The 13,600-nt window shown below is 41.2% G+C and overlaps 1 protein-coding gene across 4 annotated transcripts in view; it reads right to left on the bottom strand.

The window, feature by feature from the left end:
• rassf5 (Ras association domain family member 5) overlaps positions 1–13,600 on the bottom strand; it is a 33,704-nt gene that overhangs the window by 3,943 nt on the left and 16,161 nt on the right. For 3 of the 4 annotated variants that reach the window (XM_061831665.1, XM_061831664.1, XM_061831666.1), the window contains exons 2-4: positions 9,263–9,384; positions 1,457–1,570; positions 5–305 (exon numbers count right to left, since the gene is read on the bottom strand). In XM_061831665.1, coding sequence (XP_061687649.1) covers positions 5–305; positions 1,457–1,570; positions 9,263–9,384 — 537 coding nt within the window. Of the gene's footprint in view, positions 1–4; positions 306–1,456; positions 1,571–6,762; positions 6,969–7,057; positions 7,381–9,262; positions 9,385–13,600 lie in introns of those variants that run through there. The other variant, XM_061831667.1, reaches the window with a different exon arrangement.

Genomic DNA, 13,600 nt, shown 5'->3' with positions numbered 1-13,600 from the left:
TCACCTTGTCCATCACGATGTGTCTGTTTGTACAAGGCAAACTTGCAAGGGTTGTCCAACACCATGAACTTCAGCAAGCCCTGGATCACCTCTCTGGTGGTTGTCGTAGAGCTGATGTGCAGCTGCTTGACGCAGTCACATGGGAGGTAGGAGGAGGTTCTGTCCTCACCCTGCCCACGGTCTTGACCCTGTGACTGTGATCCACCGGGGCCTCTGGGGACCTGCACCTCGACAGCGGGAACTGTGACGGGTCGACTGAGCCTCAGATGGACTTCGATGAAACCTGTGTAAGAGCCGTCAGAAGCCTGCGGCAGAGTGACACAAAGAAGGCTGGGCCTTTAGGCACAGGGACACCGCAAAGGAGTTGAAAATGAACCCAGCGTGTAAGTATTTGAACCCCTTTATATCAGCTAGAATTCTGACCCTCAAAGACCTCAGTCCAACTTTAACATTAACATTGGTTTTCTCAGGTGTTCGAATACTTATTTGCAGCTGTATCACACAAATAAATTATTTAAAAAATCACATTGTGATTTCTGGATTTTTTTTAATTATCTCTCTCACAGTAGACATGCACGATGCATGATGAAAATTTCAGACCCCTCCATGATTTCTAAGTGGGAGAACTTGCAATATAGCTGGGTGTTCAAATACCTATTTTCTTCTCTGTATATCTAACCCCAAATAAGGTTCAGTTATATCCACTTATATATTGCTGCTGTCAGGCGGAAAACCCCTGTGTCCAAATACGATCAGTTCCAAATTCTTTCAGAAATCGACACTAATGATCCCCCCCACGTCATCTGTCATTTTTAAACATTATTGACTAACTTCAAGATGAAACTAGCTTGAGGAAAAATCTTTTAACTGTTAGATACATTTGAGGAGGCCTACTTTGTTGAAAAAAATGAATCGTATAAAGCAAGCGTATCAGCCGTGAAGTTTGCATCCAATTGTTGTCTACTGATTATTCTAAAGAAAGCTAATCATTTTGTTATAGCATCACTTATGGCTATTCAGTTCTTTTGGAACCCTACTACATTTTATTTTATTCTGTAATTATTTATATGTATTTGCTGTATTACCTAAGTAGTTCCCACCAATGGAGAAACATTCATTATGTGATTTAACATTCTTGACCAATAAAGATGATTCTGATATCTGTAAACTTCACTAGCATAACCAAGTTTTAAACTGAATGTTATTGTACTGAAATGTCTATAATTTATGTATATTTATTTTAATTTAATTGATCTTGTCTATTCTCATTAAATTTGAAGATTTCCGTAGTTTTCAATGGGTTTCATATATGACAATGAAATAAATTCCCTGACATTTTGTGAAAATGATTCTTAAACTCTGAAATAATGCCCCACCACCACACCCGCCACTCCTTTTCTGAGTTCTCAAAAACTGTATTTTCAAAATAATATGATCACCACCACTGACAACTCACCAGTTTCATGCCATTCTCTGATACCCGTGAGTTGTATTCTTCTATCCTTTTGGACACCTCTTCATCTGGAAGGTCTTTTACACCTCCTGCCTCTTCCGCCTTTGCCTCACTCTTCTGTTGTCAGACAGAAAAAAAAAAAAAAAATCATACAATGTTCATTTTAGCCACAAGGTGGTGTTGCTTCCATTAGGATTGTATCAGTCTCATCTGAATAAGATCATTGCGGCTGTGAATGAAGGGTCCATGCTTGGCTAAACACAATCAAAGCATCCTCATCTTGTACCAGCATCCATCCATCCATTCATTTTCTTTGACGCTTATCCTCACAAGGGTTGTGAGAGTGCTGGAGCCTTTCCCAGCTGTCAACGGGCAGGAGGCAGGGTACACCCTGAACTGGATACCAGCCAATCATTGGGCACATAGACACAGACAGCCACACTCACAATCACACCTAGGGGCAATTTAGAGTGTCCAATTAATGTTGCATGTTTTTGGAATGTGGAAGGAAACCACAGTGGCCAGAGAAAACCCACGCAGGCACGGGGGGAACATGCAAACTCCACACAGGCGAGGCCGGGATCGAACCTGGGTCCTCAGAACTGTGAGGCCAACACTTTACCAGCTGAGGCACCGTGCCACTGCCTACCTGCATTCAGTTGTGGCCAATTAATGAAATCACTGTCCCCCATGTTTGCTAAACTCAGCAATGTTCTATTCAGACTGTAACGAATTAGGATGCATAGCAGAAAGGTAACAGGAAATGTTGCGAATGGAGTGATCCAATGACTCAGTCGGCATCACTGCACCCAAATATTGACGGTGTGCCATGACGAATAAGAGGATGAGGATGAGGGTGAGGGCAATGGAAGCAGCAATGACAGGAGGGCGTGAGGTGGAGGTGGGGAGGGAGCGCAAGAGAGGAGTGTAGAGAGAGAGAGAGTATAGGGAAAGGAATGATGAAAGAGAAGCTGCTGAGCCAGCCTTAGCAACACAGAGTTTTACTGGGTTATTTATAGTACACCAGGAAGCATCCTCTTTATCTTATAATATATATATATATATATTTTTTTTCTTCCTCTGTTCATTTGCATTATCTGGGGCAGAGAGAGAGAAAGAACGAGACGACGTATGAATGAGAGCGAGAGAAATGCAGGTCAGGAATTACTTCCAAAGGGAAGTCCTCAGATTGTGTGCTGGAATCTCTGTTTCATGTCTATAGAGAAGATGTGAAATGAGTGTGCCTCTGTGTGTATTAATATAGAGAAGTTTGGGTATCAAACAACACAAAGCTCATAAACAATATACTGTATAGCTCATCTTGGCTAGAGGTCTGCAAGATAAAAACATTACAACCATATATACTGTATGCAGTATAATGTAATGAATTGCAAATGTCGAATATGAGACCAAAACTTTATTACGCATGATATCTTTCAAGCATTTCTGGTGAATGTTCAACAAATCTTTTTTAGGATTTAGGATGGCTGTTACAGAAGAAAAAAAATCATCTTATCATTTTCAAGACAATGTTTTGTTGCTTTTGTTGCTCCTGTGGAATGACAGGATTTCCAGCTAGAAGAAAAAAAAAAACTTTCTGCGCTTGCCACTGGGACAGCCAGGTAACAACTGAACAACTCAGCTAAACGGGAAACCCTGTAATTATTCTGAGCTCAACACAGCACTGGATTCTGTATGGTGGGAATTTGGGGTGTTTGCAAATAATCACAAACAAATTGCAACATACTTCCTGGTAACCTTCTGCTCTGATAATGTGGCCAAAAATGTTCAAAACCAGCTTGAGCCTGAATATTTATATTGTAAAGAGGACCTTTATATTAACTCGATACCTTAACACGACTACACTATACTACACTTACAAAATAGGTAATAATAATAATAAGTAAGATAAAATAGATACAATGGGACTTTAAAGGTTTAATGTCAGACACTTACGCAACAGTGTGAACAGAACAATTGAGGCTCAGAAAAGCATTTTAGGAATATGCATGATATGCATCTAAAGTTCCTCCCACGTCAAAAGCAAGCGCATTGAAAAGAACCTCGCAGGAATTCCTGCGTTTGTGTTAGCCTCTAAATGCATCACAGCCAGTGCGCGGCCTCTCTACATACCAACGACTGTGACTACAAAACAATAACTTCTGACTTTGTGGGACCCTCCCACTGCACTTTCTTCCTTTTATATCATTTCCAGTTGTACAGTATAGTTAATATTATTTTTCATTATTATCATTGGATTAATTTCTTTCTAAGGTCATATTAATTGCAACAAATACTTTATGGCATCTATTACTGAAATCGTCAATATAATACATCAATAATTGATGAGAGAACTGATTTCACAATGCTGCTTTTATTGGGAGGCCGATTTCTACGCTGTCGATTTATGGGACGTGGCACTGAGAGATTTATGACTGCCTAAATGTGCAAAACACCCAGTGCTGTTCCACAGGGACAGACAGACAGACATACACACACTCATGCCCACACCAGGGTGACGAAAGGATGTGTTTATGCTCTCATTTTGATGAGAGCAGACAAGAGAGGTCACACAACTGCTTGAAAAATTACTTTCAAGGTTCTTTCAATATGTTACTCTGTATTTCTGTCTGTGTGTGCTTTAATAATGTATCTAATATTAAGATCAAATACAAAGACCAGATGTACTAACCACAACACATGCACTACAGCTCACAAATTCACAACTCATACATCAGAAAAACAACACAACTCTGAAAGTGCACAAGCTGAACGAGGTTGCACTGTTATGACCAATCCAATCAAAACCATGTATCGTACCTGGATATGTGCTTTCCATTGGAAAGTGATGAAAACTAAAATGCTGTTTGCCGTCAAACCACACACAAACATTAACGTTAATGGCCTGTTAACTCTCCGTGCAAAATAAAAACTGGTGCTTAATGTGAGAATGTAAAATGACCAATCTGTACCATTTTATTATTCTGGGGAAGGGTACCTAAATAGAAGGCAAAAAGAGAAAATCATTTCTCAACCTACATTGAATGTTTGAATTAATTAACTTAGCATTATTATTCCTATTGTCAAAAAATGAAAGCCTAAGTACGGTTAAAATGGTGTTATGGAGTGAAAGATAATTTTCACTCATTTTATCTTCACATTTAATCAGTCGAATTGAAGTCAATCCCTCAATGTAACTCGCTGCATCAAAAACGCAGTGACAGAGAACAATGCAAACAACAGCCACAACTTTACAGGAAACAGCACTCATACACCAAAGCTAACGGGTTTATGTGAGGAGATAGACCGGAAATAGTTTAGAATGCAAAGTGGATCTGAACCCCCAGCCCCCTTCACCGTTTTGATGAATGTACAGTACAGTATATGTTTTGTAGTGCGTATGGACCGAACACAATTACTGCCTTTCACACTGAGCACCTCCATTCACAGCACCACTCATATTTGTTTGCATAATCTCCTTTTCATATTCAAACCCATGGAAAAGAGGACGTGCAGCCACTCCATCATCACTTGATGTACAGTAGAGCATAAACATTCCCTCCAATGGTGCTGCAACCATAACGTCATTCACAACCAGCTTCCTGGGGCTATCACAGATAACACGCTTTAGCAGCCGACAACACAGATGCTGACAGCACAGTCAGGCCAAGTCCTCGCAGCATCACGTCTCGCATCACGTCTCGAGCCAATGGCAAAGCTAACAACACAAGCTGACTGCACAGCTGGTCAATTATTTAGGGATTGTATTTTTGCATAATTCGACACAAAAGGCATCGCCTGGTAAGACGGAGTCGGGGGGTAACCAGTTGAGCTGTTAATTGTCACTTGTCTTGTGGAACTGTACACGGAGAAACCTGGAGTGCACCGGTGTCAAAATTAAGGCCAGTGGGTCAGATGCGGCCTGCCAACTCAGTGTATGCGGACTCAGTGTATGCGGCCCACTAATGGACTTGGTTTCCTGCTAAATACATTTTTTTTTCCACTTTGCCAAAAGTCTGGATCAAAATGTAGTTAGAAATTTCAACAAGTACTTTCCAGGCAAAAACTGAACAATAGGGATTTATATATTTGGATGTCACTAAAGATACGAGTCATAAAAAAATAAACTGTTAATGTGACTAATAACCTGCAAAACTGAAATCTTCTGGGGACGTGAAGTAAAACTAAACAAATGGCAACATATGGTTGCACAAGTGACCACACCCTCTCATGTTTGGGATGTGGCTGTCTTCACATTCAAGAAACCAATCACGTTGAAACTTATGTTGAATTAGAGTCAGCACACACCTGTCAACATTTCAAGTGCCTCGAGTCTGATTAACACCATATAAGGTTCAGTTGTTCAAGTAGGCTTTTTTCTTGCATTGTTTAGCCTTCAAGCAGAACCTTGAAAATTTTGTGCTAATACTGAGTGCTACTTCAAGTTGTTCATAATTTCCTCCACCTTGTCCAACCTACCTAAGATTATCTCAAAAGATTACTTTCACTAAAAAAAAAAAAACAAATGTGCAAAAAGTGTTTTAAAGCATCTGTTTTTGCCTTAAAGTATTCCAATCAGAATCAGCTCGACTGATATAGCTCCTATATCTGTGTCGTAGTATTAGAGCACAAAACTAAAATGGAATGTATGAGTTGGTGATGAAGTAAGTTCTGTTCTCCGCCAATAAGATGCACAGTATTGCCACAAGGAAATGTCACACATAAAGTATGTGTGTACAGGCTGATAAGGGGGGAAAAAAAAGTTTCCATGGTAACTCGAGAAAAAAAAAATTGCTACAGTTGAGAAGTGGCCAACGCAGGCATACACACAGACAGACAGACACACACACACACCACACACACACACACACACACACACACACACACACACACACAACACACACACACACAGTCAAGTGCTCGAGTATCAGCTTCGTTTCTACGGAAACCTCTCCCACACACTGAGGAGGTTGACATCATTAACTCAGTTAAAAATACATGTCGTGGCCTTCACACCTCATACATGCTACAATGTTAGATGCATGGGTGCCTCACATATGATGGATGCGGGGGTTATATGAGGCACTGAGGTTGATGGACAAGGCTGAATTGATCAATACTGCTAAATGATGTATGACTTCCCATACCTACATGCAGCAAGAGGCTGCCTACAGTGTCCTAACCACTTCCTCCTCAAACTTCTGCTTTCCTTGCCTTCATGTTTCTCACCGAAATAGTCATTTAAAAAAAAATAAATAAAACAGCGACTCGTTTGCTCAGGCACCAACGATATCCACAAAGTTCTGTACCTTAACGGCATGCTTGGGTTTACGGAAGAATGACGTCTTGGCTGTGAAGAAAGTGAAATCTTCGCTTTCATCGTCCAGGCTGCAGTACCCGCTGCTCATGCTGTTACTGCCAGTCATGGAGGGAGTCGGCTCCGTGTTGACAGTCATGGAGAGGTCCCGGCAGAGTCGGATCTAACTAGACTCCCTTTGAGTCCTTTATATCCCACCTGTAGCAGCAATTTCAGGGGGTGACCAGGAAATCCGAGAATATATATATAGACAACATACGCTATCTAAATGCTCAGAATGAGATTACCTTGCCCTGGGTGTCCTGGAGTCACTTTACAGCTGGGTGTCAAGTTAACCCACCTGGCAGCTACTTGCTACACTTGCAAACTAACAGTCACCAATGTGGGTACGCGACACCACATCCTGTCATCTTCTTACGAAGCATCCAAGTGATGCTGATGTTTATATGAACGGATAGCGTGTCCGGCTCCGAGAGCGACAGATCTACAATATGCACCAACGAAGCATTGGGCAGAGCCGCTGCCTCCATATACCTTCGCGTCTTCGATGTGTCGCTTTGTCAATCCAAAACAAGAGACTGATGCCTCCCTCTCCTCTCTCTCTCACTCTCTCTCTACACCCGCTTTCCTCACTCTCTTGTGCAGCCTCTCGCTCGACCATCTGTGGTTATCAGCCTACCCTCCCCCTTCTCTCTCACCGTCTTGTTCTCTCTGCAGTGCAACACCACTTCCTCTAACTGAGAACAACCTCTAACAAGAGAGGGAAATGTCGATGAGTGATCTGTTTTACATACTGTCCGTACAACAACTGAACTCCAGTGACAAGAAGACGCATATACAGCGAGACCACGGGGGAAGATGACTGTCACACATCTAGTATTGTGCTGCTGCATGTAAAATGCTAACCAAAGCAAAACAAATTTATTTGTATAACGCATTTCACACCCAAGGTAACTCAATGCGCTTTACACGATTAATCGCATTCAAATCAATAAACATCAGTTGAAAAAGTACACTTAAAACAGCTATAGTCCAAGAAATATCAATGAAAAGTGGAAGTACTCTAAAACGCATGAAAGAAAAGAGTTTTTAATCTGGATTTGACAACACTCACACTTGAAGCTGACATCACCTCTGAAACTTATTCCATTTTTTTTGCAGCGTAATAGCAAAATGCTGCTTCACCACGTTTGCTTTGGACTGCACTCCACTATTTGACCTGAGTCAGTCAATCTCAGAGCCCTGCTGGGCTCAAACAAAGGAAAACACAAACAATAGGAAAATAATGTTTATGTGAATATGTGAAATTTTATTATTGTACTGCAAAATGGGAAGTATCTGGTATGACAGACTTCCCTGCTTTTTTCTAATACATCAAAGCTACAATGCCATTTGACAGCAAACATAGCAACGTAAATAAAGTAAACAAATGGTTAAAACATAGTGCACAAAATCTTGAAAACGGCTAGATTGTATAGGTGTGCCAAAATAATGGGTGAATATAACCTATAAATCCATGTTCACCATTGCGTGGTGAATGAAAGTTGATTTTGTGGTACTAAAAATGAGATTACCATATAGTGAATGATTACTCAGCATGGAGATTAAACTGACCTCTAACCTCACCGACCTTTTAATCTGCCCTCAAATTGCCAGCGGGCCTCTGCTCCCAAAGGCACCAATTCCTGAAACCCGCACACAGATTGAGCTATAAAGGAGACCAAATGATAGCGAGAGAGTGAAGAAGACTGCAGGGAAATAAATTGCCTTCTTTCTACCTACTCTGCAGTACCAGTGAGCTGTATTCAGGTCAGAAAATCCGATCATTAAACAGTGGTTCCACTCATCCAACTATAGATTCCATAATTGTTATGACATTTGGTAAAGAAAAAAAAATGGTCATCACTTTGTCACTTAATCCCTCAAACATTTTTTAGGTCAATGTGATAATAGGAATGGGTTTGTTCACGCTCTCTGGAAGTGGAGTACTACCTGGCTCACTACCAGGGTTCTAATTTTGTCTCATCTGCCCACTGACTGCTGACATTATGCTGCAGGTCCGTGAGTTTGTGTGACTCACATGTAAGTGAACCGTTTGTGCGTGTGTGTGTTAAACCACAACTGTGTGGGTGATTGCAGCTGGGATGCCGAGAGCACTTTGCATGCCTGGCACACAACAGATGATAAAAGCACGTGGATAAGTGACATGAAGCTATACCTAACAACTCTTGATCTGCAAATTACGACAGTAATGGAGGTCTGGTTCATGTTTAGAAGCGCTTCCATTTATTGGTGACGGGGGGTCTTGAAAGAAGTGCGGGCTTAGAGAGATGTTGAAGCACTGTGCAATTAAGCGACACACACACACACACACACACACACACACACACACACACACACACACACACACACATACACACAGGTTGCCAGTACCTCTAAAATGCCACGATATTAGAACTATTCCACATGTATTTTCTATTCAAAATGGTTACCTTGTGTTCTCCTGTGGAGCGGTGGGGTCTGGGAAAAAGAGTTTCTTCAGGCACATTGTCCCTCTGGTTGCAGTCCAGCTGGACCTGTCTTTCACACTCCAGATGGCAGGTGTACGTGCAGTCTGATGAATGCAAAAACACAAAAGTTAGACTAAATTCACAATACAGATAATATTATGCTAGTAATCAAACACGGTGTTGGAAAATATCTTCAGATGACAGATGCTATGTCATGAAAAAGTTAATTTGGTTTTACTTCCTCGAGAGATAAGTGACAGTTCTTTTGTTGTTGTTGTTTGTTTTCTGTTTTAGCCCATTGCTGATGTTGAGAGTTTTGAGACAGTAAAACAAAATCCAGCAGTGATGATATTTTTTTATTTTAAACAAGCCCTTTAAAATGAAATTAAAAATGCCTTTAAGTACAGTACTCGAAACCCTGTAAGATCCATAATTTAAGTGGGAATGTTGGAATGAGAATAACATGGCATTTTTTTAACTCAAATTTTAAATGAATGTTCTGACGATGTTTTTAATTATCAGTTTATATTCAAATGTATGTGCACCAACAACCACAAAAATAATAGCAATAACATCCAACAAACAATTTAAGATTAAATGTGGAAAAATGTTGGGCTGCGTGTAATTTAGTATTCATAAAATCCATATTTTCAAAAGAAAATGTAAACAAGGGACAATTGGGAATATATTAAAATAGGGACAACAGCGCTCCCTAGTGGTCAAATCCAAACTCAGCTAAATTTATGACAGAGACGATGCATCTGGGTACCATTGATATCATTTTAGTGGTAGTAGTGCTATATAAAAGCCCGGTAATATGACGTGTTTTTATTTTGTATTTATTTTTTGCAGAGAACAAATACCGCTGAGTAAATAAATAAAGCCGGTGGTTCAAACTGAGCATATTATCCAAAGACACACAAAGCAAAGGAAATTTAGATGTATAGCACATTTCATACACAAGGGAACTCAATGTGCTTTACATTTAATATGCTTTACATACGAGCAACCATTTAAATACAAAGAAACAGAAGAGAATAAAAATAAAAGTACAATTAATATTGATTGAGTACACTAGAACATCGACAGTCTGCTTAAATACACAAGTTACCGAAATAGCAGCACTGGCATAGTTAACTATCTTTTACTGCTAGGCTAGAAAGGAACAGATTTACATTCTGCTCCTAAAATGTCTCCAAAATAAATTTGTTGTGGCCAGAGGCTTTGTATAAACGCTCAGTCTCACATCTCTCGACTTTGCCGTCGGTAACAAAGTCAATGCAAAAGAAAAAAGGAGATTTTAAAAGCACGCAGGCAAAGATAGGACTCCAGCTTGGAGGTGGCACTGATTCATAATCTTTTCATTCTTCAAACAGGGGTAAATAAACTGCGGGCTAGAGATGCACTTATGGCTCATTTAGTGTGAGTTCAGTTGAAAAATAACTAGACTTTATGTCGGCCTGAACGGATCGGACGATAATTGCCTTTTTTTTTTTTTTTTTTTTTTTTTTGCTGATCTGCTGATCGGTTTTGATTTCATAATTCGCCGATCCAAAATTTGAAAAGCATGCGGGCAAAGATAGGACTGCAGCTTGGAGGTGACACGGATTCATAATCGTTTCATTTATTTTTTTTTTTTAAACAGGAGACTCAGTAAATAAACTGCAGGCTAGAGATGCACTTACGGATCATTCAGAAAATGCTTCTTAGAACAACTTTCATGATGCAACAGTGTAAAGTTCTGGCATAGCTAGATAAAAGACAGAAAGACGAGTACTGCATATGCACTGTAACCTTGGCAACAAGCTACTTTGTGACCATATCGTACGGGGGTATTTTCTCAAATAGAGGCCATCCCTTGTGGTACAGTTAGTTGATGACTCAGTGATACTGTATATAAAGCAGAAAAAAATACTGTACAGTAACATCAAAACCTCCCTCAAACAGATCCATCCATCCATTTCCCACAGCGCTTGTCCTCACTAAGGTCACCACGGCTGTGCTGGAGCCTGTCTCAACTGAGTCTGGACGAGAGCTAGGGTACACCCTGGAGCGGTCGCCAGCCAACCGCAGGGCACGTATAAAGAAAACCATTCGCACTCACACACCTACAGGCAGTTTTCATTTAACCTACCATGCATGTTTTGGGAATGTGGGAGGAAACCGGAGTGCTCGGAGAAAACGTACACGGACGCAGGAAGGACATGCAAACTCCACACAGGTGGGGCCGGGATTTGAACCCCGGTCCTCAGAACATTGAGGCCAAAGCTCTACAGCTGCACCACCAGGCTTTTAAAATCTAGTTTTACTTGACGTAAATTAAATATAATACAGTATACTGGTCACATTGTTTCCCCAGATTGAAAAAAATGTGATACATACAATTTATATTTTCCATTTTGTCCAGAAATGTCTCTTTCTCCCGATTTGTAGAAATGCTTGGGCGTTGTACTGTAATGTGTGACAAGAGGATGCAAGTGATGGAGAACAGGGAGTGATGGCTCAGGGATGCGGCGTCTTGCTGACAGCAGGGAAGTGCCGGGGAAAGGCCAGAGCTCAGATAAGCGATTGTGCTGTGCTCACCTCTATTTGGAGGTCCCCGCAAAAAGACGGCAGAGAAAGGAAACAGAGAGGAGAGGAAGCCAGAAACTCCTTTCCTGCCTCAGTTTAGTCATTTTCATTTAGCATGAGCTCATTTGAAATATTACTACACTTTACGCCAACCTGACCGGATTGGCTGATAATTGGCATTTTTTGCTGATCGGTTATGATGTCATAATTCGCTGATCCTATCAATGACATCATAGATCGGTTCCTAGAAACACATTTACTCCATGTTGCCGTCATGCACAGTATACAATATCTGAATCCAAAATCTTATTTTTACAGTCATATTTATATATTTTTTTCGTGACTTTTGGTGTAGTAATGTAAATATCTGATGGCCATATCAGATATTTTCTACTGCAATAAGATCTTGCAATCTGATGCCACAGCAACAACAAAAGATCTTCTTCTTCTTCTTTTCCTTTCGGCTTGTCCCGTTAGGGGTCGCCACAGCGTGTCATCTTTTGCCATCTTAGCCTATCTCCTGCATCTTCCTCTCTAACCCCAACTGCCCTCATGTCTTCCCTCACCACATCCATAAACCTTCTCTTTGGTCTTCCTCTCGCTCTTTTGCCTGGGAGCTCCATCCTCAGCATCCTTCTACCAATATACTCACTCTCTCGCCTCTGAACATGTCCAAACCATCGAAGTCTGCTCTCTCGAATCTTGTCTCCAAAACATCCAGCTTTGGCTGTCCCTCGAATGAGCTCATTTCTAATCCTATCCAACCTGGTCACTCCGAGCGAGAACCTCAACATCTTCATTTCTGCCACCTCCAGTTCAGATTCCTGTTGTTTCTTCAGTGCCACCGTCTCTAATCCGTACATCATGGCCGGCCTCACCACTGTTTTGTAAACTTTGCCCTTCATCCTAGCAGAGACTCTTCTGTCACATAACACACCAGACACCTTCCGCCAGCTGTTCCAACCTGCTTGGACCCGTTTCTTCACTTCCTGACCATACTCTCCATTGCTCTGTATTGTTGACCCCAAGTATTTGAAGTCGTCCACCCTCGCTATCTCTTCTCCCTGTAGCCTCACTCTTCCCCCTCTACTTTTCTCATTCACGCACATATATTCTGTTTTACTTTGGCTAATCTTCATTCCTCTCCTTTCCAGTGCATGTCTCCATCTTTCCAATTGTTCCTCTGCATGCTCCCTGCTTTCACTGCATATGACAATATCATCTGCGAACATCATGGTCCAAGGGGATTCCAGTCTAACCTCATCTGTCAGCCTATCCATTACCACTGCAAACAGGAAGGGGCTCAGAGCTGATCCCTGATGCAGTCCCACCTCCACCTTAAATTCCTCTGTCACCTCACCATTGTTCTGCTGCCATCATACATGTCCTGTACTATTTTAACATACTTCTCTGCCACACCAGACTTACGCATGCAGTACCACAGTTCCTCTCTTGGTACTCTGTCATAGGCTTTCTCTAGATCCACAAAGACACAATGTAGCTCCTTCTGACCTTCTCTGTACTTTTCCACGAGCATCCTCAAGGCAAATAATGCATCTGTGGTACTCTTTCTAGGCATGAAACCATACTGTTGCTCGCAGATACTTACTTCTGTCCTGAGTCTAGCCTCCACTACTCTTTCCCATAACTTCATTGTGTGGCTCATCAACTTTATTCCTCTATAGTTCCCACAGCTCTGAACATCCCCTTTGTTCTTAAAAATGGGAACTAGAACACTTTTCCTCCATT

This window comes from Syngnathoides biaculeatus, chromosome 10, assembly GCF_019802595.1.
Source record: "Syngnathoides biaculeatus isolate LvHL_M chromosome 10, ASM1980259v1, whole genome shotgun sequence".
Taxonomy (NCBI): Eukaryota; Metazoa; Chordata; class Actinopteri; order Syngnathiformes; family Syngnathidae; genus Syngnathoides; species Syngnathoides biaculeatus.
This window is presented reverse-complemented; position numbering and strand designations above follow the sequence as displayed.